The 26,187-nt window shown below is 38.6% G+C and overlaps 1 protein-coding gene across 6 annotated transcripts in view; it reads left to right on the top strand.

Annotated features, from left to right (window-relative positions):
- usp6nl (USP6 N-terminal like) overlaps positions 1-26,187 on the top strand; it is a 230,743-nt gene that overhangs the window by 200,818 nt on the left and 3,738 nt on the right. For all 6 annotated transcript variants that reach the window (XM_048553726.1, XM_048553725.1, XM_048553727.1 and 3 more), the window contains 2 exons: positions 4,593-4,692; positions 9,626-9,778. In XM_048553726.1, the coding sequence (XP_048409683.1) occupies positions 4,593-4,692; positions 9,626-9,778 (253 nt within the window). The remainder of the gene's footprint in view (positions 1-4,592; positions 4,693-9,625; positions 9,779-26,187) is intronic.

The following is a 26,187-nucleotide window of genomic DNA, read 5'->3' as shown; positions in this document are numbered from 1 at the left end:
GAATGCCATGGATGATGGTAATATCAAGTGTAAGTTGATATTCTAGAGCACCCTGTATTTAAAAAGAGTGTCTTGAGGTAGATAAGACCCCAGGGGTGAATGGGATCTATCCCAGGATACTGACAGGGAAGGGAGGAGATTACTTGGCCCTTGACAGAGTTCTTTGTATCCTCTAGCCACCTGCAAGTTCCAGAAGACTGGAGAAGAGTTGGTGTCCCCTTGTTTAGGGAAGGATACCAGCGAGAGACCTGTGAGTTTTACATCAATGGTAGTGAAATTATTAGAGAAGGTTCTTTGTGACAGGGTTTACCATCATTTGGAAAAGAATTGACTTATTAAAGATAGTCAAGCATTGCTTTGTGTGGCGTAGGTCTTGTCTCAAAAATTGAGTTTTTCTTTTGAGGGAATAACAAAGGTGATTGAGGATACTGCAGTGGATGTTGTCTGCATGGATTTTACTAAAGCATTAGTCAAGGTCCCCCATGGTAAGCTATTCCAGAACATTAAGTCACATGGGATCTGCAGTGAATTGATAAGTTGGATACAAAATTGACTCGGTCATAGAAGACAGAGGGTTGTTGTGGAGATGATATTCTGATTGGTGGTCTGTGAGCAGTGTTGTTCCACAAGGATTAGTGCTGGGACCTCTTTTTGCAAAATATATAAATGATTTGGTTGAAAATGTAAATTGTCTGATTAGTAAGTTTGTAGATGACAGGAAAATTGGTTGTGTTGTGGATAGTGAGAAAGATTGTCAAAGAATACAGCAGAATATAGAACAGTTGGAAATTGGGCGGAGAAATGTTAGATGAAGTTTACTGTGGAAAAATGTGAGGTGATGCATTTAGGGTGGTCAAATGCGAGAGGAAAGTATACAATTGGTTTCAGGACCCTTTGGAGCAATGACATGTAGAAAGGGTGTAAGCCAATGCTCTCTGAAAGTAGCAACACAAGTGAATAAGATGGTAAAGGAGAGGTGCAGCATGCTTTGTCTTTGTTGATTGGAGCACCGAGTATAAAACTTGGCAAGCCATCTCATTTCCTGTATAAAACTTTAGCCAGGCCATATTAGGAGTGTTGTGTGCAGTTCTGGTTGCTATAGTATGGGAAGGATGTGGAGGCTTTGGAGAGGTTGCAAAAGAGATTTTCCAGGATGTTAGAAAAACAAAGTTGCTGGCAAAGCACAGCAGGTCTGGCAGCATCTGTGAAGGGAAAAAACAGAGTTTAACGTATTGGGTCTGGTGACCCTTCCTCAGATGTACCAGAATGTTGCCTGGTTTGAACAGTGATACCTAAACGGAGAGGTTGGACAAACTTGGATTGTTTTTGCTCGAGCTTTGAGGGTGAGGGGTGACCTAATAGAAGTATAGAAAACTCGGAGAGACATGGCTAGGATGGATAATCAGAGTCTTTTACTCAGGGTGGAAATGTCACATACTAAGGGTACAGTTTAAGGGGGCAAGTTTAAAGGAGGTGTACAAGGCAGGCGTTTTACACAGGGTGGTAGGTGCCCCAAATGCATTGCCAGGGAAGCTTGTAAAAACAGATACAATAGCAATGTTTAAAAGACATTTAGACAGGAACGTGAACAAACAGGGAATGGAGGGATATGGACCGTGTGCAAGCAAACAGCATTAATTTAGAATGGTGTCATGATCAGCATGGACATGGGGGTTGAAGGGCCCATTCTTGTGCTGTATTGTTCTATGTTAAATGTCATCACAATTAATCTTGCAAGTCTCCTTTCATACATGCAGATCAGTGTTGGCTGAGTACAACAAATGCTAGAGTTACTGAGTGACGTTATGTAAATAATGGCCCAGGTTTTACCTTTACTGGAGTAAAACATCCCTAGGAATGTAATCAAACAAAATTTGATACCAAGTCACATGAGATTAATAAGGCAGATCATTATAAATTTGATCAATATGTTATGTTATATTGAGTATCATGAGGAAGAAAGGAGTCAAAAGGCAGAAAAGTGATGTTGAGGTTGGTTGGCTCACTGATGTAGTTTGTTGTTCCGCAGATGTTTCGTTGCCGTTCTTGCTAACATCCGCAGTGCAGCCTCTGATGAAGCATCAGTATTTTCCCGCCTGGTTTTTAAACTCTGGGGTCCATTGCGATGGATTGCCTCACTTCTGGGTTTCCTCCGTAGTGGAATGTATATGGGGTTGAGTTCAATTTGGTTATTAATAGCATGCTTTGTGGAGTGTCATGCTTCCAGGAATTCTTGTGCTTGACTGTGCCCAGCCTGTCCCAGGATCTTGGTCTTGTCCCAGTCAAAGTCATGGTTCTCCTTGTCCATGTGGATTGAGAAGAGTGAGTATTGATTGTGTCTTTTCGTAGCCAGCTGGTGTTCATGTACTCTTGTCAGTTTCCTTCCTGTTTGTTCAATGTAGTGTTTCACGGTGAGGGTGTTGTTTATGACCGGAATAAAATTCACCGGAGAGGAGGAGAAGAACAAACAACTCCCATTCCTGGATGTCATGGTAGAGTGCAAGACAAATGGGGAACTGCAAACAAAAGTACACCGAAAAGTCTCACACACAGACCAGGTGGTGAACTTCAATAGTAACCACCCCAGCACATACAAATGAAGCTGCATGCGATCACTATTTAAAAGGGCAACAACACACTGCAGCAACGTAGAACTATGCCAAGAGGAGGAGGAATACCTCTTCCAAGTGTTTGAGGTTAATGGATATCCAAAGAACTGGTCAGGAGATGCCTCAAGGAACAGCATCAGAAAGATTCTACACGCCCCAACACAATCATCACACTACCCTCCATCAGGAGCACATCAGAACTCACCACAAAACTTTTACTGACCGCTGGGCAGTAGCAGCACACAAGCCCACATCAACCCTACAACAAGTGCTCACCTGAATTAAAGACCCACTCTCCACCATGGACAGAACCAATGTCATCTATAAGATCCCCTGAGAGACTGCGAGAAACACAACATCAGACAAACAGGAAGGAACTAACAACAAGAGTACATGAACACCAACTGGCTACAAAAAGACACAATCAAGTGTCCATCCTGATGCACAAGTAGACACCTAATAAAAGGTTGCACTGCCCACTTTTAAAAAATATTTCCTAAATGTAAATATTGATAATTCATGCTTTCCAATATCTGTAGTATTAAGTCGTAGGGAATTTACCTTGGTAGAGTAGTGCAGGACTGTACTTCAGAGTTGGTCCTTTTACAGAAAACTTACAGTTAAGTTGTTCTTGTTTCATTTGTGCACACATTTTTTGACTCAGGGAAAATATGTATTGTTCCTTACAACTGCAATATTTAGAATATGCAAACCTGATTAGATTTGTTATGAATCTCTGACATTGGGCAGAAACCAGGATGATCCAACTAGATGCGTTGCAGTACACTGTTTCTTTTGTCAAAAACAGATTATGTACTATATTTAAGCATGAAATATTGTTTAAACCATCAAATTAAATAGACAGCGCAGTGTGCTTCAGCCTAGTCATTGAATTTCTATTTACGTTAATAAGTTAAACAATAAATTTATCCCAAGGGAGCCTTTTACTTTCAGTAATTCAATCTATAATTTACAGAATTGCTCTTCATTAATGAGCAAATATCTGGAGGGTCAGTAGTTTTGCTGATTAAGCTATTTACATTCTTGCAGATCAATTTAAAAGAAGCAATGGTCAAGTACTGCATATTGGTTGAAAATGTTTAAGTTTGCAATGAATCAGCTTGATACAGCCGAAGCGTACTGTGTAATGATCAACTTGCCACTTTCAGTTTCTTGTTAAGGTTAATAATGGTTGAAGATCCAAAAATTGTGATTGCTTCTGTTCCAGGACAGTAGTTCACAAGTTTCCAGAGGTTTTATTAAAACTTTGCAAACTCCTGGTTTTTGTCCCATTTCTTGTACTAGCTTCAACCCTGGATAATGCAAAATTGCATGCAATAATTTGAGTAAGTGAAAGAAAACCAGAATTGAATCTAAGTGTAAGAGGATTTAACTGTTGGTGAAACTCGAGCAGCATAATATAGAAAGTAGGGAATCCAAAGAATCTAAATAAGATTAAAATATTTTAAGTTGCAGTTTGGTATATCAAGAATATACTTTCAAGAAAAGCAGGAAATGAATCTAAATTGTGAAAAATTAAACTTAATTGACAAAGAATTAATAATCTGTATGAGGCTTAAGATTTCTCTACTTACTAATGGTGATATAACTAATCTGCCTGATGGAACAGTAGGAATGACAATTTCTGTCTTTTGGTCAGATCAATGATTTTTAAAAAGTCACAGTAGTTCTAGCTGTCTGAGCATTTGTCATGCCTTAACTTTAGTTGTATTCATGCCTTTACCTATGGACTTTCCTCGTGTTTGTTTACTTGTTATAAAGAATCTTGATTTTTTTTCTTTTCTAATGTAGTTACAAGTGAGAAAGTTGTTAACTGAGGTAATGTCCTTTATCCACTGTTCAGCACAAAGCAAATAATATGTCCTAAAGCAAACGAATAGATATTTAGAAACATTGTGTAAATCTTGAATCATTTCCAAGAATACTTCAACACTTGTTTTATTTTAATTTGCCTTGGCACAGACTCCCTTCACCCTCACATTGAGACTCTGGGACATCTACATGCTAGAAGGAGATCGAATTCTCACAGCCATGTCATATACTGTTCTTAAACTTCACAAAAGTAAGACAATTTCAGTCACTTCTGGTACTTTGTTTCGTTCTTTTCTCATTGTAGCTTAAAGTGACCCTGTTGTTTGATATAATCTGAATAATGTGCATATACAGACTGGTGTAGTCTTACAAACTAGTAAGTTTAGATCAAACCTAGTAACTGCCATAAAGGAAAACAGTTTTGAAGGTTTATAAAGTTGTCAGAACCTATGCCATTCCTTGCTTGTCCAATAGGAGAGAGGCTTTCAGTTTTCTTATTCAGTTGAGGGATGTGGATGTCGCTGGCTGGACAGCATTTCTTGCCCATCCCTAGTTCACCTTGAGAAGGTAGTCTTTGCTGCCTTTTTGAACCGCTGCAGTCCTCCAGTTGTATTTTATTACAGTGGAATGGATTAGTTATAGAACAAAGTGTATGAGCAACTTTGAGATTTTAGTTGATGCTGTTTAGTTGGTACTGTTATAGTTGGGACTCTCCTTCCTGGAGAAAAGAAGGATGAGAGGACATTTGATGGAGTTTTTTAAAATCATGATCACACCGGACAGAGTAAATAGGGTGAAGCTGTTTCCACTTGTAAAAGAAACAAGACTGAGAGGGCGTAAGTTTAAAGTGATGTGATATTATTAGGGTGTGGACAGTACTGCTAGGAAATGTGATTGGTGGAATGTTCAGTTGAGGCAATCGAGAGGGCATTGGATGGCTATTTGCGTAGAAATGGCGTTCAGGGATATGGAGAAGAGGCAGGAGATTGGGCCTTGACAACAGTGGGATGAATAGCCTCCTTCTGCACCATAAGAATTCTGATACTGCGAATTCTCATTTGTGTCACCTTGGTTTTAGTCATGTTTCCCACGTGTTTCTCCCCACCCATCGAATCTTTTATCTGATACCATCAAGTTATAGTGAAATGGATATAAATCATTTTATATATAGAGATGGCAAAGGGAAAGCAGCAACACATGATTGATTTTATTAGTGAGCAATACCAATTACATGACTCATAATATATTTTTCGGGGATGCTTTGTTAATACCAGGACTGAATTGATAGGTGCCAGTCAGGACAGTGTTTAACTGCTTGGGATGATTAGTTACATTTAAAACCAAATAATGTAATTTGTTAGAAATTAAGGCAATAATTTGTGTTTGGGAGAAAAACATAAGAGTAAAAACAAACCCCTTGTGGAATGAATTCAACAACTAAAACAAAGAAGTAAAAGCACACAGTTTGTGAAGCTGGGAGTACTAGCTTGAACTTTGTTCTATCTGCTAATGGTTATCATGTATGAACATTCCATGGTGTTATGCTGCAACAGGCTGAATTCATGCAGTCAGCACTAATTTCAATTAACTTATCAGCTGTTCTCCTGTGTTTTACACCATTGAATCTATTTTTGAGTGGCTGATAATCACTGAATACCCTTTTTCTATTCACCCTACTTCCCCTTTATGCGAAAGGAATTAAACCACCATTGGCGTCAGACCTCATTGACGCCAATAGTCCTCAATATTTTACTTAATTTACCATTATTCATCAGTAATCCTAGACCATGATCACTATCTGGAGGATATCAGCGATTTGAAAGGGAGGTGGTAGCTTTGGGAGGAGAATCACATGTCTGTCTGGTTTTGGTTTTGGATTTCACTTCAATCCAGCCACCGGTAATGATCAGAAGCAGGATCAAGCTGAATATTCACTTCAGCTGAGAATTATTGTTCAGGATAGCATTGGCTCATCATGACCTTGTTTAAAATTAGCTAATTCAAGTGCGACAAAGATCAAATCTATGACATTTCTGGCCTTGTGAATATTAGTTTATAAAACAAAAATAATTATAACCGTTGATTCCTAAACAATGACATTCAAAATTTACCTATTTAATAAAAGCAAAATACTGTGGCTGCTCAAGATCTAAAATAAAAAACATAGTGCTGAAGATAACCCAGCAAATCTGGCAGCATCATTGGAGAGAGAAACAGCTCATGTTTAAAGTCCAGTATGAGCCCTCTTCAGAGCTGATGGGGACTAGAAAATTGATGGGTTTTATGCTATAGGAAACGGAAGAAGGGGAGTAAGTGGAATAGATGGTTAGAGGTTCCTGCGAAAGGAATTAAACCACCATTGGCGTCAGACCTCATTGACGCCAATAGTCCTCAATATCTTACTTAATTTACCATTATTCATCAGTAATCTTAGACCATGATCACTATCTGGAGGATATCAGCTATTTGAAAGGGAGGTGGTAGCAGCGGGAGTGCTAAAGGTATTGCAGAAATGATATGGTTGAAGAATAGGTATTAATGGTGGGTCATGTCTTCTGAGAGCTAACCCATGCAAATGATATTTTAGTGGGAGAGCTAGAGGGTAGAGCTTAAGGTCTGAAATTGTTGAACTCACTGAGTCTCGAAGGCTATGATGTGCCTAAGTGACCAATGAGATTTTGTTCCTCCAGCTTTACTGGATTACCGCAGCAGGCCTGAGACAAAAATGTCAGTGTGAGGACAAGGTGGTAAATTGAAATGACAGATGAAGGTTTAAGTTATTCTTGAGAATAGAATTGGAGGTGTTCTCTTAAAGTAATCCAACCTGCCTGTGGTCTCTACCAGTGCAGAGAGAGACAGCATTGTGAGCAGCTAATTGAAAAGTAGTCGGTTAAATTTTTAAAAATTGAAAGCAAATTCCTGCCTCACATGAAAGATGTTGAAATGAATTGAATCATTCATTTTCACGTATATTCAGTGTAAAAATACAGTGAAAAATATGTACCTCCATTTTTACCTATATGGGGCCATTCACATTAACTCAGAATAAAGAAATGAGTTCACCTTTCCGTTCCACTGCTGCAGTCCCGCTCTGGGCTTCCCAGCCCTCACCGCGCCTCCGCCAGCATCTCGCTGCGGGCTTCCCGGCCCTCGCCGCGCCTCCACCAGCGTCCCGCTATCAGCTGCCTCACCAGAAACCTCTCCTCACTTCTCCTCTTGGTCAGCGAAGAAGAGGATTTAAAGGGACAAACATTGCATCTTATGCAATTGCATAGGAAGGTGTGATGGAGGAGTGGACCAGGGTGTTGCAGAGGGAACAGTCCCTGCAGAAAGCTGACAAGGGAGGGGAAGATGTATTTGGTGGTATCCAGCTGGAGGTAGTAAAACTGACAATGATTCTTTTAAGTGCAGAGACTGGTCGACTGGTGAGTGAGTGCTAAGGGGATCCCTATTGTCGCTCTGAGAGGAGAAGGATGAGAGCAGAAGTGCAGAAAATGATCGGAGTTGTTACAGAAGCAGAATGTGAGGAAGTTTATTCAAAGTAATTGTAGACGTCAGTGGGTTTGTAGTGGCTATTAATGAACAACTTGTCTCCAGAAATGGAAACAGAGTCAAGGTAGCGAGGGGTAGAGTCAAGAGAGACCAGCTGAATGTGATAGAAGGATGGAACTTGGAAGGAAAGAAGGTTAAGTTTTCCAATTCCATACGTGTGCTAGAAGCAGCTAGAGAAAGTTACGGGAGGGATCCTGAGTAAGGCTGGAACAAAGAATATCCCACATACCCCATGAAGAGACAGACATAACATTGAGTAACTGAAATAGGACTCATTCATGTACCTATTGTCACATCATTTTCTAAAAATAAGGTGAGTAAAAGGGCAAATTGTTTAAAATGAGAATGAATTTAGCCAGCAGAGGAGTGTGATGGTGAATGGGAACTAAAAAGGCTGCCTTTTAAGGGAGAAACAGAGAGCTCTCTGACCATCTGATGGGGGATGGAGATGCAGAGGAATTGCAAAACCTTATTAAGGGGAGGCAGCTGTAGTGAAGGTGAGTCCTATTGAACTTGCGACATTAACTCTTTCTGTCTCCACAGATGCTGCCAAATCTGAGTTTTTGCAGTATTTTCTGTTTTTCTAACATACTTAATAGTTTGATTTGAGCTATTTGAACTTGGTTTGATTTTTGAAAGGTCTGCTGTAATTTTCTGTTTTTTGCAGCTGTATGGACCAAGAAGGTGAAAACCTCAATCTCTCTGGTCTGTCTTAAATTCACTGCTTTCAGTGAGATCATTTTCAGAAGCATTAAAACTGGCCTTGGGAAACTTTGTAATTTGCTCAGGGTCTGATTCTTATTGCTTGGCATTGCTACTTCCCTGGAAAAACATGGATATCTGATAGGTTGAGCGATGGCTGTTGTCCTGTGGTTGAGCAATCACTTGAAAAGTACATTGTTAATGCATTTTTTAAATATGTAAATGGGATGCAGGTATTGCTGGCTGGGCCAGCATTTATTGCTCATCTGTAACTGCCCTTAAAAGGGTGGCAGTGAGCTGCCATTTTAAACTGCTGCAGTTCTTAGGTAGTAGGGACACACAATGCTTTTATAAAGAGAGTTCCAGAATTTTGTCCCAGCAACAATAGTTCTAAGTTAGGATAATGTGTGCCTTGGAGGGAACCTGGAATGGGTGGTGTTCCCATGCACCACCTGCTTTTCCAGGTGGTAGTGGATGAACATTTGGAAGGAGTTGTAGTGTCAGTGAACTCTTGGAGAAACGCTGGAATTCTTCTGTTCTTCACAACCATAACTCACAATTAATTTTTCTCCCTAACCTAGGATGAAGGGAAGAGCAATGTATGTTGAGCAGAGAAACTCCTAGCTTACTTAAATGCAGGAACACACTGTGCCACAGGGTGGTGACATCTATATTTGTGTTAGTGATTTTCTAATATGATCAGTTCTCAATTTCTGTGGTGTGTTTAAAAAATGTTATGAAGCAAAAGCTAGATGTTTTATTACAGGAAGGTTAAAGCTGAAGAAGATTGCAGCAGAATGTTCCTGCATATAAGAGTATGTAGCTTCCACAATTTGTTGGACAGAAAATTGTGACTGAGAAACATAATGCAAAGAGATGAAAATTCTTTCTCCTCCAAAATAATAACATAATGCTATTTATTTTTACAGAACATTTGATGAAGTTATCAATGGAGGACTTGATCGAATTTCTGCAAGAGTCTTTGGCCAAGGATTTTTTCTTTGATGATGACTTTGTTATAGATCAGCTGCAAAACTCCATGTCTGAGTTGAAACGTAATAAACTGGACTTGCCACCAGCGGGTAAGATTTTCAATATGGCCAATACTGATAAAGATCACTTTTATTTTTCTTTGAAATGAAATGATGAAAGAAAAACTTAGTAATAATTAGAGGGAAAGATTATTATCCTGTTTGTTGATGTACAGGTTTCTCTGATTTCTGTTACATTAGTTCTTCTCGTCTCTTTGGTGTTGATTGTTTAAAAAAAAGATGCTCGTATCTGTTAAGATGGTCTATTTGACCAAAGTAATCTGTAATGTTGCATCTTCTGCAAACAGATGAAAAGGATCTTAGATAATATCTAGCAATTGAGTAGTCTTTCCATTCTTATGTTTGTGGATTGCTGAAAAGGAAAGCTAAATTAAATGGGAGCATGTTAATAAAAAATTTAAATAGTCCAGTTTTCTTCTTGCAAAGCAGCCAAACATTTTGTGGGAGATTTATTTTAACTTGCTCATTGGATATGATGGTTACTCACTCACTAAACCAGCATTTACGGCCCATCCCTAGTTGTCCTGAATGTGGTGGCCGGCTGCCTTCATGAACTGTTACGGTCTGTGATATAGGCAGATCTACAATGCTGTTAGGAAGGCAGTTCCGGGATTTTTACCCAGGGTTACTGAAAGAACCGTGTTATATTTCCAAGTCTGGATGGTTAGTGAGTTGAGGGGAAACTTGCGACTGGTGTTATTCCCATCTATCTGCACTTGTTCTTCGAGATGGAATTGGTCATGGGTTTAGAAGGTGCCATCTAAGAAGCCTTTGTGAATTTCTGCAGCTTCATCATAAAAATAGTACATACTACTGCAACTGTATGTTGATGGTGGAGGGACTGGTTGTTTGTGGACATGATGAAATCAAGCAGGCTGCTTTGATCTGGATGGTGTCAAGCTTCTTGATTGTTATTGGAGCAGTATTCATCCAACCACGTAAGGAGCATTCCATTGCAGTCCTGACTTGAGCCTTGTAGATGGTGTACAGACTTTGAGGAGTTAGGAGTTGAGATGCTCAATGCATGATTCCTAGCGTCTGAGCTGTTCTTATAGCAACCGTATTTGTATGGCGAGTCCAGTCAAGTTTCTGATGTGGTAACCCCCAAGATGCTATTAACAGGGGCTTCAATGATGATAACACCGTTGAATATTGAGAGCCAGTGATTAGATCGTATCTTGTTGAAGACAGTCACTGCCTACCACTTGTGTGGCACAAATGTTATTGAGCTGTTCCTTTGTGGCGTTGCAGTTTGTACTTCACTGTTTTTGGCATTAGCTGCTCAAACACCGATTGGAATTTCTAGTTCATATGCTTTGCATCATGTTACTTGTTCTTTCTTAATTGGAATCCTTTCTCATAACCCCGAATAACTGAGAGAATTACTTTGGGTTCTGCTTACCCATTAAATCTTACTGTGTTAGTTTGCTGCTGCATTCCATGAAATGAATAGTTTTAGTTTCAGCTTTATTTTTTAAACACTGTTTGAACTTCTGGATCTATCTCCTCCAGTGCCCTTTTGCAATCAGTCAAAATAGCAGAAATGAAACTTGGTAAACATAAATATATAATCATCATTGTTAAATTCATGACAAACCAATTAGACATTATACAAAATCAACCTGCTTTTAGGTCAGGGCTGGATGAACACAGCATCATAGGAGCCGGAAGGCTGATGTTTCGGGCCTGGACCCTTCTTCAGAAATGGGGGAGGAAGGGTCAGCCTTACCTTCTTATCTCGGATTCTCCAGCATCTGCAGTTCCTGTCATCACTTGCTTTTAAGTCAGCATGCTCTGTTAGTAGATAACTTTTCTGACTTATTTCATTTGCCCACTGCAACTTTAACAATGGTAAGGACTTGAAACTGGCATTTTTAAAATTGAATATATTCAAATAATTATGTTTGTTTCAATTATTTTAAAAAATGTTTCCAACAGTACTGTTCAGCTCCAAGCACCTATTGATGGTCAGCTTTTTCATAAATTGACCTTGTACTTTAAAGTCTGAAAAGTATAGAATGGTTAATTGGTCACTGAATTAGCTTGAAATGGTGACCAAGAAGTACATAATTCAGGTTCTTAATGTGACATTAGAAAGTATAGTTTTACAATATTTTCATGAAACTTGAATTTCCATGTTGATAAATAAAGAATGTAACACTTCACGCCAACTAGGCTATTGCTCTCTCCTCCTGCTCTCACTAAAATTGCATTGTTTAGACCTTTGACACGTGAATACAGTGCAAATCCATTGCATTCAGCTGGAAGTCATAAATTCAAATTTCATCCTTAGCTGGCTTGAAATTAAGTGATATCATCCAGGATCAAGGAAAATTTTGGAAGGATTGTGGGCCATTTCTGCACCATGTTCAGGCAGTTTCTATTCAAAGTTTAGGGAAGGGAACTGCTGACTTGCTTCAATAAATACAATTAAACATATTGAGATACAATGCAAAAAGGAACAAATAATTGTTTTGGAGAGGCTGGAGTTGGAGAAGGATTGACATATCAAAGCTTTTTCTTGTATTCTAGATTTCGAGAAGGTATTTGACAAGGTGCCACACCAAAAGTTATTTTGGAAAATAAGCTGTCATGGTTTAGGGAGTGGTGAAACAAGTGGAGTCAGGTTCATTAAATATTTTAAGGCAAAGGTGGATAAATTCTTGATAGACAAGGGAATAAAGGTTATCAAGAGGTTAGTTAGAAATGTAAAATTCGAAATGCTAAGATTTTATTGAATACTGGATCATATGGAGGCACTGAAGGTCACCTCTTGTTTTGTATGTTCATATTCCATCCAGAAATATAAAGTTGGTGTACAGTCAAGGAAAAATAAGAACTTAGCCTGAAACACACTTTTTGGGAAAAAAAATTGAAGCATATAGGAATATCTCCTCACTGTAAGAGGAGATAGCAATGCTTGATTGCCAAAGTATTCCAAAATTATAGACATTATTTAAGATCCACTCCATTTAAACTTTGTGACTTTTCTGCTGTAGGAAATATTCAAATGAAATCTTTTTTGTTTTCCTATTTGTGCCTAACTTCAATGGAATTGACACTGCAAGTGAACATTTTTGTTTTCATACAATCTGTGTTTTAAGCCATGTGGTAGACCAAATTTTGAAAGTAGGCTGGCAAAGGAGTGTTTTTCTTAAATTATTCGTTCATGGGATACAGGTATCATAGGCAAAGCTAGTATTTATATGTAACCCTAAATGATCTTTAGAAAGTGATGACCTGCAACAATTCAGATAATGTAGCTATAATCACAATGTTCTGAAGGAGTTTGAAGACTTAGAAACATCAAATGTGAAGCAACTGTACTGTAGTTCCATTTCAGTTTGTTGTGTAACTGAGCAGAGAGCTTTGTGGGTGTGTTGCAATGTGCCTGTCAGTTGTCCTTCTAGGTTGAGATTTAGGAGGCTTGATTAGTTGTTACATTACATCATGTTGACAAAGTACACTGCCACAAAAACACCTGCGGTGCAGAGTGTGAATGTTTAAACTGATGGTGACACGCAGGCGGTACCAAGGCCCAGGAAGAATTATTAGCCAAGCATTCCAATGCAATGCATAAAGGAATGTTGAAGCTTCGGAACATTATGATTGCACACCTTTTCAAAACTAAATCTTGCAATGGGCAATCAATCTTACCCAAATAATAAATAAACCATTGTTTGCAGACCATAATGTGTATAAATGGTGGCATGTATTGTATTCTTGAGTTTTTTTGAAGAGCTGAGATCGAGAAGTTATTACGTAATTGTCTTACACTGCAATTTATGGTATGTTACTTGCAAACTTTCACCTACTAACAAATTCTTGGGATAAGGGATAAATTGGGCAAGTAAGCCAAATAATTAAAATATTAGATAACAAAGTGTGGAGCTGGATGAACACAGCAGGCCAAGCAGCATCTCAGGAGCACAAAAGCTTCTAAGGGTCTAGGCCCGAAACGTCAGCTTTTGTGCTCCTGAGATGCTGCTTGGCCTGCTGTGTTCATCCAGCTCCACACTTTGTTATCTTGGATTCTCCAGCATCTGCAGTTCCCATTATCACTAATTAAAATATTCGATGTTTTAATACAATATCTGGAAAAGTTCTAATTTCTGAAATGAAGGTCATGGTAACTTCTAACAGGCTGCAGTCCTATTTGGAATTGGTACTTCAAGCCTTTGTTATGAAACTAAAGCAAGCAGAACATCCACCTCAGTTCTTTTAACAATTTACATTCTGTTGAGAATCCTCATTGGTTAATATAGCTTTACAAACACAACGTCTCTGAAATGATCAAATTGTAATGGTTTTGTCTTAAGTGTGTAGAATGACTATGTGTGTGAATATTTTGTTGGCTTAATTTATTTATTGCCAGTGTGGACTGTTGTACCATTTAATACCGAGATAAGACTTGTAATACAAGATAATAAAGTGTGAAGCTGGATGAACACAGCAGGCCAAGCAGCATCTCTAGAGCACAAAAGCTGATGTTTCGGGCTTAGACCCTTCATCAGAGAGCCTCTCTGATAAAGGGTATGGGCCCGAAATGTCAACTTTTGTGCTCCTGAGATGCTGCTTGGCCTGCTGTGTTCATCCAGCTTCACACTTTATTATCTTGGATTCTCCAGCATCTGCAGTTCCCATTATCTCTAAGACTTGTAATACAGTTGAGTTGTGATAATTGTTATTTAGCGCTTTTCCATAAATGGCAGGAAAGTTTGTCCATCTGATCTTGATAACAATAACAAAAACAGCTGAATGATTAAAATGTTTATCTGCTGCTTTATTTGACATATTTAGTACCAAGGATGAGTTTCCAATTTGCTTTCCTACCAAACCTGTCATACAGGGCACAAATGAGACTCTCTGTCTGGAGTAATGCTTATACTTTTGGTAATCGTACTTCAGGAAGGAGATAGATGAGTTAGAAGCAGCTCAGAGAAAGATTAGTACGTTAAAACCTAGAATGGGTGGCTTTTCTTGCAAAGAAAGGTTGGACAGGCTAGGCTTTTGTATGCTGGAATTTAGGATAGTATGAGGTAACTGGATGAAACATGTAATATCCTTAGGAGTCTTCACGGGGTGCAGATGAATAGCATGTTTCCCTTGTGGGAAAATCTAGAATTGTCAATTTAAGACTGAGATTAGGTGAGTTTGTTTTCTCACAGCTGGTTATGTCTTTAGAACTCTGTTTCTCAGAAAGCCATAGAAGTAGAATCCTTTCAATATATTCTAGGTAAGTAAAAGTTATCAGAGTAAGTAGCAATCTGAAATCTATTTGTTTTCATTAAAGCACATGCTTTTTAAAAAAGTTTTGTTTAATATGAGGTGAAAAACACCAATCTACATGTGGGATTAGGTGATTTTTGTTTTCAACTCATTCAGGGAGGACTACGGGAGCCAGATTTCATGCATTGGATGAAATATATTGACTACTATGAAGGAACTGGAGTTCAGTTGCCTGCAAGAACTAAGCTCCTTTTCAACCACCTAAGAACTGTAGAAGTTGTCGTCATGTGCATTAATAAGGGCTAAAGAAATCTTCCTACACTGTTGTTGTTGGGTGTTGTTGAAAGTGGATGTTTTCTGTAACACTGTTGCTGACAGGTTATTGGAGTATTTCCACAGATACTATTGGGAACGATGTCCCCCTTCTGTTGTTGCTGTCAGGGTTCTGGTGATAACATGTCATGGATGATGGGAGTAAGCAGAAATTTGAATTTACAACCAAAAAGAAACTAATATAAGCTTTTCCCATTTCTATGCCTAGTGTTTGGGTAAGTGGCTATTGCCAACGTTTGCAGTTACACTTGCTCATAGTAACTGTAGCCATTTTCATTGAAATTTGCAATATTTACTCAAAAAAGAGTATGCCCTCTACTTTCTTTAATTAGATCGAACAGTCTATACTGAAAAGTAAGTCAGCAGTGATCAAAATTTTTCACATAGTTAAACATCTGAGCAGTCAAACCTACTTTATTATGCTGCGTCTTTAATGGTTATTAATAAGCAATGCATATCTCATATATTTGGGGCATAGTCACTTGGTCAGATGCTGGCATAAGAAAGCTTTTAGAGGAGTAGGCCATTTCGGACAGAAACTTCTTGATTTCAGCATTTAACTCCACGTGCTGAAATTCACTGTTTGACTTATTCTTTAATAACAGAGTGCTGATCTATGTGTTATTTCTACTGGGCAAAGATTAATGATTTAAAATATGTTTAAATTGTTTGAATTTAGCATGGAATAATGTTGTTGCATTCTTTTGTCACATTGCTAACCAAAGATGTACCTGCTCAATGATTGCACACGCCCCTTTATTTAGTTGTCTAACTTGCGCAGTCCATTTGAATGTCAGACGTTAGAGAACAAGACTTTCCAATATGTAGTCTACAGTAAACAAAAGTCCCAAAACTTTCCTCTTTTTAATAGAGAATGTGAAAGTGGGTATGGGACATGCCAGGGACCATGCAAATATCTTCTGATTCCCCTTTTGTACTTAGTGACCGATCTGTTGAAATTGTGAGCATAATGAAATTCAATTGCCTGTCTCTTAAGTTTGTGCTAAAACTACTTCTCCTAAGTGTTTAAGGATCACTGAAGCAGTTCATGCCATTTTGATTGTATGTGCAAGCCTGAAATGTGCCGTCTACACTGTCCACATTTAGTGGGGCAGCATAGAGGGCAAGTAACCAAGAAGCATCCTGCTCAGGGAGTCCTCAGTGTATGAGTCAGTCGTACTCCAAAGGTCACACCATAAGACTTTGAGTAGTGTTAGTGTTAATTTTAATTTTATGTCTTGATAAACTATACAGTTTAAGACTACTGTGATCTACAGTTCAACTGTAGGTGAAAGCTATGTTATCATATGGATAATTCATGGAGAACTTTAGATTCTTACAGTGACTGATCAAAAGTAATGCTATGCCAAAAAAAGTCATAATGCATAAATTTTGATGAGTTACTTTTGCTAATTCAGGAGCCATCAAAAAGTGAATATTGATTTGGCTTCCTTCTCTCTCATGGCTAATACTTTGTCAACAAAATATGTGTATGAAAGATTGAAAAGAAATGCTTTCAGGCACTGTTTGAAGCTACGGTTTTACATTTTTATTGATAATATCCCAGTCCAATGTGTTAGTGGCATTTCTTGACCGGTGTAGGAAATAATGTGTGCAAAAGTGTAAGATAGACGTCCAAAATATTTTTTTAAAACTTTGGCTAGGTTTTTACAAACCTGGGCTTTAAGAGATTGTTACTGCATCATAACTGAACTCTTTCTTCCTCTCCACCTGAATCCTATTGTTTTATTTCTTTTCGCCTCATTTGACAGATACCAAACATCTCACTCTGCCTGGGGGCCACTTGCACCTCTACAGTAATAATTGGTGGGGCAACAGATCACGGTTGTATTTTTGTTTTGCAGGAAGTTGATTTGACAAAAACAGTTATAATTTTCCCACATGTATGAAATTCTGATTCCTAAATCTTGCCATTGTCTTCCAGTAAGGATTTCGTCAAAATGGTAATGTTTATATTTAAATTTTATCAAATAAATTACAATGGATGGAATAAATTCCTATCTGCAGATACCTTACAATTTCGAAGTTTCTGGATTTAATTGTTTGTGTGCTGAAATTCACGTTTTCCTTGAAATTTTAGAAATGCAGATGATGTTTGTATCAGAGATGATCATTGAAACCTTTTGTATCCTTATGTTTAATGCCAAATATTCTAAGCCATAATTTTACAGTAGAAAAGTCCTCTAGTGTTTCTAGTTGAGAATGTTTCTGGTGAGTTGCTGGAGTATTGTGAAAGGGGCTAAATCACACTCTGTAGGTTGCTTCTTGAGACACCTTCCGGGAAGTAAAACATTACTTCAAAGATATTCCAGCTCTTCAAATTAAACTATTTAATATTGTAAAGTTAGAAATTTGTTGTCTTTTATAAAGACCGTATTACATTGGATCATAAAATGTTCAATTTCTTCCAAGTAAATTCATGACATCATATCCAATAAACTCAATTCAATAAATTAAAATTGTAATCAAAGTCAGCAACAAGGGTTAGTTCTTTCTCTAGTTTTCATTTTCTCTTTCTAGTTCTTTCTTTGTTTTAATTTTCTTTTTAATTCTGTTTGTCTCAATGTGTGTTGGAATGTACACCTAAATTTGTTGATGAGGCTATTTATGTTGACTTTGACACTCAGTATCATGTTCCCAGAAATTCCCACTGTGTCAAGTGCTGCAGATTGGTAAAGAAAGTCATTTTGAACAGAAAATTGATTTTGTTTCAAGTATACAGATAATATTTTAAAACCCACAGTGTACATGATCTTTAGCTAATTACAGTTTTTAAAGTAGAGACTTTTTAACCCAAAATCTTCTCACCCAATTCTTCCTTGTATTTGAAGGCAAGGCTGATTATGCTGTATACCAAATCAGACCTTGTCCTTAATCTTACCAAGTAGTTGAGATCCATTATACAGCTAATGATCCAAATCTGATGTATTTATTTGTAGATTTTTACTCAAAATTTCATTACTGTGGGAAAAGGTTACGTAAACTCATGCATGGCCGTATTAAACTGGACATGGTTTTTTCTTCTGTTTTTGGATACTGCAGTCTCATGCTGTATTTGCATAAGAAAATATTCTCTGGCTGTGGCAATTAATGCACTACTGTCATTAGCTTCTCCCGCAACCCTTCATTGCAAGTCTTTGAGTGTTTTTCTGGCAAGTTCAGGATTGCTCAGAAAAATGATAATAATTTGTTCGACAGTAGTATCTTTGTTCAAATGTCACTATTCAAAGCAACGATTGACAGCTTTGGCTTTGATTGAATATCTGGTTGTTAGCCTTGGGTGCTGCTGTTGCTATGTGTTACTGTGGGTTTTTGACTTGAATTAGGTTTATTGTCATGTACTCATGTGAGTACAGTGAAATGTTTACTAGTTGCTACTTAACGGCGCCACTTTAGGTACAGAGGTAAAAAACGAAAGAACTGCGGATGCTATAAATCTCGAACAAAAATAAGGTTGCTGGAAAAGCTCAGCAGGCCTGACAGCATCTGTGAAGGGAAAAGCAGAGTTAACGTTTCGGGCCCAGTGACCCTTCCTTAGAACTCTTTAGAACTTGCTGAGCTTTTCCAGCAACTGTGTGTGTGTTAGGTTTAGAGATACTATGTACAAAATCTTGGTACACGGCACAAAAATAAAGAAAACAAAGTTTAAAAAGTAAAGCATTACTGTCCTTACTAAAAAGTAGAAAAACAAGGAAACACAGTTAATAGTGCAGCACAAATGCCCATAAGCGGCTAGCCATGCTGGGCTCTCTCTCTTCACAAGGGCTCGACCTTGCTCCCACTACTGCCCTTGGTTGCCTGTCCCTGTGACCATCGCTGCCACAGGAAACTAGTTCCCACCGTATCAGGCCTCCATTTGAAGGTGCATGTTTATGAATTTTATACAACATATTACATAGTTATAAATAAAATATGTAACATAACATGGTGTTCCTTCTTTAGTATTAGAAACATTTCCGATTAGTGCTTTTGAATTTGACATAGATCAAAAATATTGCATAGTTCATAGATGTCTAATTTATAACTGCTCACTCATAGACAATTTATTTATTAAAACATTTGAAGAAATGTATTCAAAAATGTATTTAACTATTAATATAACGATGAAACAAAGTGTGGTTTTCTTGTTGAAGAGGATTTGCTGTCATCCAACTAAGATGATAATCAGTGCTGCAGATGTTCTTAAAACAATTCATATTTGTCTTTCGATGATAGAAAAGAGCATAGAATGAAATTGGATCCTTGTGCAAGCAGGAGGAAGTTAAAGGAGACATTCTTGATATGTTAGGTTGAAAGGAATCGTAAAGATGGAGAAGAATTTGGCAGATTCCAAGGGGCTTAAGGAAATACTACAACTGAGCAGCAAGGCAGTTGAAGGTTTTCCTATTGTAGCTGAAAACTGAGAGAAGAGCGAAGCACATGTCAGAATACTCTGCTTTAAAAAGAGTATCTAGATTTTGCAGTCAGTGACAGCATTGCCACTGACCTCAAAAATTCTCCACAAAAACCCAGCAGTTCTTATGAAGAGGATTTGTTTGATTTTACTACCAAGCTTGGGTGATCTCAAGGCATCCAGTCCCAAAGACGTCATTAAGTAAGCTCAGCAGCTAATCATACCACTTAGTAACATAAAACTCTGGTGCTGCTGAACAAAAAGACACATTTTGTTGAAGCTTTTCTTGCACTCCTCAGGACTATTCATAAGAATACTAATTCAAGGGTACCAATGAGTAATGTGGCATATGAGTTTCATTGTTAGTGTGATGCTGACTAGGTAGACCATAACTATCAAACCCTTTAGCTGTTCACAACAAGCTACTGACTCCATGCAACCAGTCCACACTTGTAAAACTTGCAAAAGTGTTCAACATCAGATGTAATTCTGCAATTGGACAGTGTTTTGCAATAATTCCCAGGGTACTAAGAACTACACTGCCTGCTAATTTGGGATTCAGTTGGGTTTATCATGTGGTATGGTTGTGTGTACCAGAAGCTAGAATTAATCCAAGATGGCAGCAAAACAGGGCACCTGAGCTGGAGCTTGTCAGCTCCGACTGCTACATTTTTTTTCTTTTTTTCTTCTTTTCTCCACCCATTTTCCTTACTTACCTCTTGAGTTTGGATGGCATGGGCAGTGGACCTCGAGTGACCCTGCACAGAAGACAGAAGGCCCAGTGCAGACCTGCGGCATTCATAAAACTGGAGCTGGGGAGCCAGCAGCGGCGTCAAAACCTGGCAACGGCTGAGGCCTAGCGTGGGCCCAGATTGTGGAGACGAAGAATAGCAGCAGCAGCGGTTAGCAAGGAGGTGATGATTGTGAAGGGTGGCAGCAGTGGCAGGTGGCTTTAAGGGTTAATAGCAGCAGTGTTGTGGAGGTCATGGCTGAAGCCTTGCGAGTGGTGGCAGGTCTTCGCCCAACACAGGGGAGAGCGAGCCCTCTTGGAGATCCTTCAAGCCCATGGCTCCAGTAAGGACTGTAATGGTTGATGTTTTAACTTTACTTCTCTACATCTGTAACTAAGATTTTGTATCTAGGTACTCTGCACCTAAGATCGCACTGTGTGTGGCAACATTATACACTCTCCACTGTACTCTTGTACCCTGCACTTGAGTACCCATGGTGATAAAATCTAAATGATAATATTGGGCCTTATTCCATGCAGATAGGAAAAAACATGTAAACAGATTTCATTGAGTTGAAGCAGGTACAATAGGTGATAGCCATTCACTGGTTCATTTCTCAGGGCAATATTCTCACCAATCAGAGTCAATTTACCTGATTTTAAAATTTAAACAAAGTCTGGCAGTTAATTGTGAATCATCATTAATGGGTGCATTCTGCATGTCAATGCCACTACCACTGTATGCTTGCCAACTAATCAACACTCTTCTGTCTTGCATATAATTATGTTGGATTTCCTCTTAATTGTTATTTATGTGAATTGTCGATGAGTGAGGTGAAAAGTTTCAACATAATGGGCCATTTTTTAGATAATCAAATTCCCAAACAGTAAACCATGAAGGAAAGTGCATTCACTATCATTCACTTTCAAAGAATTTTATAGAGTGAAATAAAGTTGAAGATCTATAGGAATAAAGTAGAAACTGAAATATCCTTTGAAACAATTTTAAAACACGTGAATATTTATTTAAGGATTTAACAAATGTAAAATGTTTATATTGGGGCAGATTGATTAACAGTAATTATGATTTGGTGCACCTTAAGCCATTACGCACGGGCAGGACAAACAAGGCAACAAACATATGAACAGTAGGATAACAAAGTGTGAGGCTGGATGAACACAGCAGGCCAAGCAGCATCTCAGGAGCACAAAAGCTGACGTTTCGGGCCTAGACCCTTCATCAGCTCTCTTCATCGCAGTCTTGATCACCTGCAGAGACCTATTATTGGGCCTGTTGACACTCCACTCATTACATTTGTATGACCTTTTGATCTCTGATTATAAAGTCTGTGCTTGGGCACGCTCTTTATTTCACCTGACGAAGGGGCAGCACTCCAAAATCTTGTGATTTCAAATAAACCTGTTAGACTGTAACCTAGTGTCATGTGACTTTTGACCTTGTCCACCCCGGTCCAGCACCAACACTTCCACATCAAGGATCAGAGGGACCCTGATGTGCATACCCAGTGGACCCTAAAGTTCACAGGACAGATAGATAAAGTTATTAAAAAGGCACTCGGGATAATTGCCTTTATTAGCTAATATATAGAGTATAAGAGCAGGGAAGTTATGGTGAAACTGTGTCTTTAAAAAAAAACTTGATTAGTCCACAGCTAGAATATTGGGTATAGTTCAGGAATTCACATTTTCAGTGGATTGTGATTGCACTGGAGTGGGTACAGAGGCGATTTACTCTCCTGTTGGAGAGTTTTTGTTATGAAAGGAGCTTAGATATACTGGAGTAGTTTTCGTTGGAACAGTGGAGACAGAGTGGGCATATCAAATTGGGAGGTGAAGACAGGAATAAACTCTTCATCTTTGTGGAGAGATCAATGAGTTGGGTGTAAATTTAAGGTAAGGGGTAAGGTTTAGAGGGTATGTGAGAAAAAATGTTTTAGCTCAAGGTTGAAAGAATCTAGAATTCACTGCCTTTAAGAGTGCTCAAAGCAGAAAACTTCATAACATTTAAGAAGTATTTAGATGTACACAAGTGACACCTAGGCATACGAGGCTATGAACCAACAGCTGGAAAATAAGATTGGAATTGTCAGGCTTTTTTTTGACCTGTACAATCTTAATGAGCTAAAGTTCCTCCTTCTTTGCTGCAAATCTCTATGACTACAACATTATTTAACCAGACATAACTTCTTTGGGGTATAAATTTGCAGTACGCCTGCAACGTAAAAAGGGAAGTTAACATCCACTCAAATGATCAGTCGTCATCTGTTGTGATTTCAGCATAAGCAGTGAATCACTGGTCCCATGGTGATGGGGATTATCATTGATATTTGTTTGTAAAGTCAGTTACAGAATGCCTTGTTAGGGCAGCACAGTGGTTGGCACTGCTGTCTCAGTGTCAGGGACCCGGGTTCAATTCCAGCCTCAGATGACAGTCTGGAGTTTACACATTCTCCCCATGTCTGCCTGAGTTTCCTCTGGGTGCTCTACTTTCCTCCCACACTCCAATGACATGCAGGTTAGGTGGATTGGCCATACTAAATTGCCTCCTGGTGCCTAGAAATGTGAACACATTATTTGTTTAATGTTTGTGAATATACAAATTATATTGAAATATCCAAAAAGCACCCCACAAACCAAATTACTTTGAACGATGCTGTTTATTTATGCAAGTACATGCAGCCTTTCCACCCCATCTCATTTCCGTAAACAAGCACTGAGATCCATTAACTGTGTTTCCAGTCGATGATGAACTTTTATTTGAATCCCAGAGAACTGTGACCTCTTCCTTAAGTAAAGCCGCAGGATCGTGCATGACCATCTAGCCACCCGAACAGGCAGATGGAAAATCATTAACACCTTGCTTCTTTGGCAGTGCAGTACTTCCACAGTGTGTTGTCAGCTTTAAAACATAGAACGTTACAGCGCAGTACAGGCCCTTCAGCCCTCGATGTTGTGCATTGGTTTGGGAGTTTACTTTCAATAGGGTTTAGTACAGAATTACCACAGAATTGAATGTTTTGCCAACTTAATGAAACATGTGTGTTGCCTGTTAGAATTAAACTCCTGAGAGTTAGACTTACTTTCTGAAGACACATTTTATCAAGAGTGTAATTTGATGACAAAATAATCAGTATGTTAAAATAAGGAACTGTCACCATCAAAACAAAACTTATTACAGTTTTATTACCCTCTTTTAGACACAGCATTTTGTCAGTAAATTCTTACAGGTTTCTTAACTCCCATTAGAGTTCAGTGGTATTTTTGTCCTTTATCTGTGCTTTGTACAAGGGACCAAGAAATAACTTTCAAGGATAGAGTCCCAGCTGATTTGATTTATTTTTATGTTGTTTGCCTTACCTAGACATGGAGGTCGACTATAGCAACTTGATTGTTAAGATTAACTAAACTAACACGAGTGTAAAGACTTGTATCATGTTGGCTTTCAATATGTTTTACAGCTTGATATTAATCACCAAGATACAGTGATTGTGAAGGATGATATTGCTCCATGATGCAATGTGAACAAAATCTCAAATTTACTACGCTTCCTAATCTACAGCATTACATTTGATCACATAATAGATTTTGTGTAATCTTGTTGTTAATTGCCTTTGATAATCCTCATGTGAACAATACAAACATAGCTAAAGCCAAAGAAAACTGTCCCCTTATTTTAAACAGCACATTTTGAAACACAATTCAGTACAGTTATAAGTTAACAAAGTGTGAAGCTGGATGAACACAGCAGGCCAAGCAGCATCTCAGGAGCACATGAGATGCTGCTTGGCCTGCTGTGTTCATTCAGCTTCACACTTTGTTATCTTGGATTCTCCAGCATCTGCAGTTTCCATTATCTCAGTACGGTTATACACTTGGTAATTGAAAATCTCTGTTGAAATTTTTGTTTTCAACCTTTATAACAGCATGTTGCATGTTAACTTTGAGGGTGTTATAACATTTGAGGATATGATTGAAACATTTCAGGTTGTAAAAGACAACAGCCTGTGATTAGAGCTGTAACTTAATAGATTTATGTAGCATGGAAACAGACTCTTCGGTCCAACGAGTCCATGCTGAACATGATTTTAAACTAAACTAGTTCTACCTCCCTGCTTCTGGCCCATATCACTCTTTTCCTATTCATGTACTTATCCAAATGTATTTTAAATGTTTTAATTCTACCCACATGTTAATTCCACACGTGAACCACCATGTGTGTAAAAAAAAAAATTGCCACTTTTTTTTAAATTGTTCCCCTCTCACCTTAGAGATGTACCTCCCTAGTCTTGAAATCCCCCATCCTCAGCAACTACGATCAACTCTAACTATACCTGTCATTACTTGATAAACTTCTATAAGGTCCCCTCTCAACCTCTTACTCTCTGATGAAAAAAGTCCCAGCCTATCCAGCATTTCTTTATAACTCCATACCTGGCAACATCCTGGTAAATCTCATCTGGACCCTCCAGGTTGATAATATCCTTCCTATGATTGGGTGATCAGAACGGGACACAGTATTCCAGAAGAGGCCTCACCAGTGTCCTATACAACCTCAACATAGCTTTCCAACTCCCATTCTCAGAGGACTGAGCAATGAAGGCAAGCGTACCAAACACCTTTTTAACCCTCGTGCCTATATGCAAAATTCAAAGAATTGTGTACCTGCGCTCCTAGGTCCCTCTGATCTACAACACTACCCAAGGTCCTACTATTAATTGTATAAGTTTTACCTTGTTTGTTGTACCAAAATGCAATAGCTTATACTTATTCAGATTTGACTCTATCTGCCATTTTTCAGCCCATTGACCCATTTGATCAAGATCTTAGAAAATCTCCAGTGTCTACTATGCTGCCAATTTTGGTGTCGTCGGCCAACTTTCTTACCACACCTTCAGTATTCTCATCCAAATTATTTGTATAAATGAGAAGCAAAAGAGGACCTAGAACCAATTCCTGTGAAACTGCTGGTCACAGGCCTGTAGTCTGAAAAGCAACCCTCTACCATTACTGAGATAACAAGGTGTAGAGCTGGATGAACACAACAAGCCCAGCAGCATCAGAGGAGCAGGAAGGCTGATGTTTCAGGACTAGACCCTTCTTCAGAAGAAGGGTCTAGTCCTGAAACATCAGCCTTCCTGCTCCTCTGATGCTGTTTGGCTTGCTGTGTTCATCCAGCTCTACACCATGTTGTCTCAGATTTTCCAGCATCTGCTACTGCCTCCACCATTACTGTCTGTCTCCTGCTGTTAATCTAATTATGTATCCACTTGGCAAGCTCACCCTGAATCCCATGTGACCAAATGTTACTAATTCATCGACCATGCGGAAACTTACCAAAAGCTTTACTAAAATTCAAATAAACAATGTCTACTGCCCTGCCATCATCAATCTTTTTGGTAACTTCCTTTTAAAAGAAACTCAGTCAAGTTCATGGGACACTGTTTTCCTGACACAAAACCATGCTGACTATCTGTACTCAATTTTTGCCTCTCTAATTGTACATAAATTCTATCTTTTATAATTACATCCAACAATTTACCCACAACAGAAGTCAGATCCACAGGTCTATAGTTCCCTGGTTTCTCCTTAGTGCCTTTCTTAAATAAACATTACATTAGCCACCCTCCAGTCATCAGGCACCTCACACATAGATAGATATAAATGATGCAAATACTTCTGCAAGGGGTCTCATAATTCCCTCCCTTACTCTCC

Source organism: Stegostoma tigrinum, chromosome 25, assembly GCF_030684315.1.
Source record: "Stegostoma tigrinum isolate sSteTig4 chromosome 25, sSteTig4.hap1, whole genome shotgun sequence".
NCBI lineage: Eukaryota > Metazoa > Chordata > Chondrichthyes > Orectolobiformes > Stegostomatidae > Stegostoma > Stegostoma tigrinum.
Note: the sequence above shows the minus strand (reverse complement) of the source record. Positions and strands in the feature narration are given on the sequence as shown.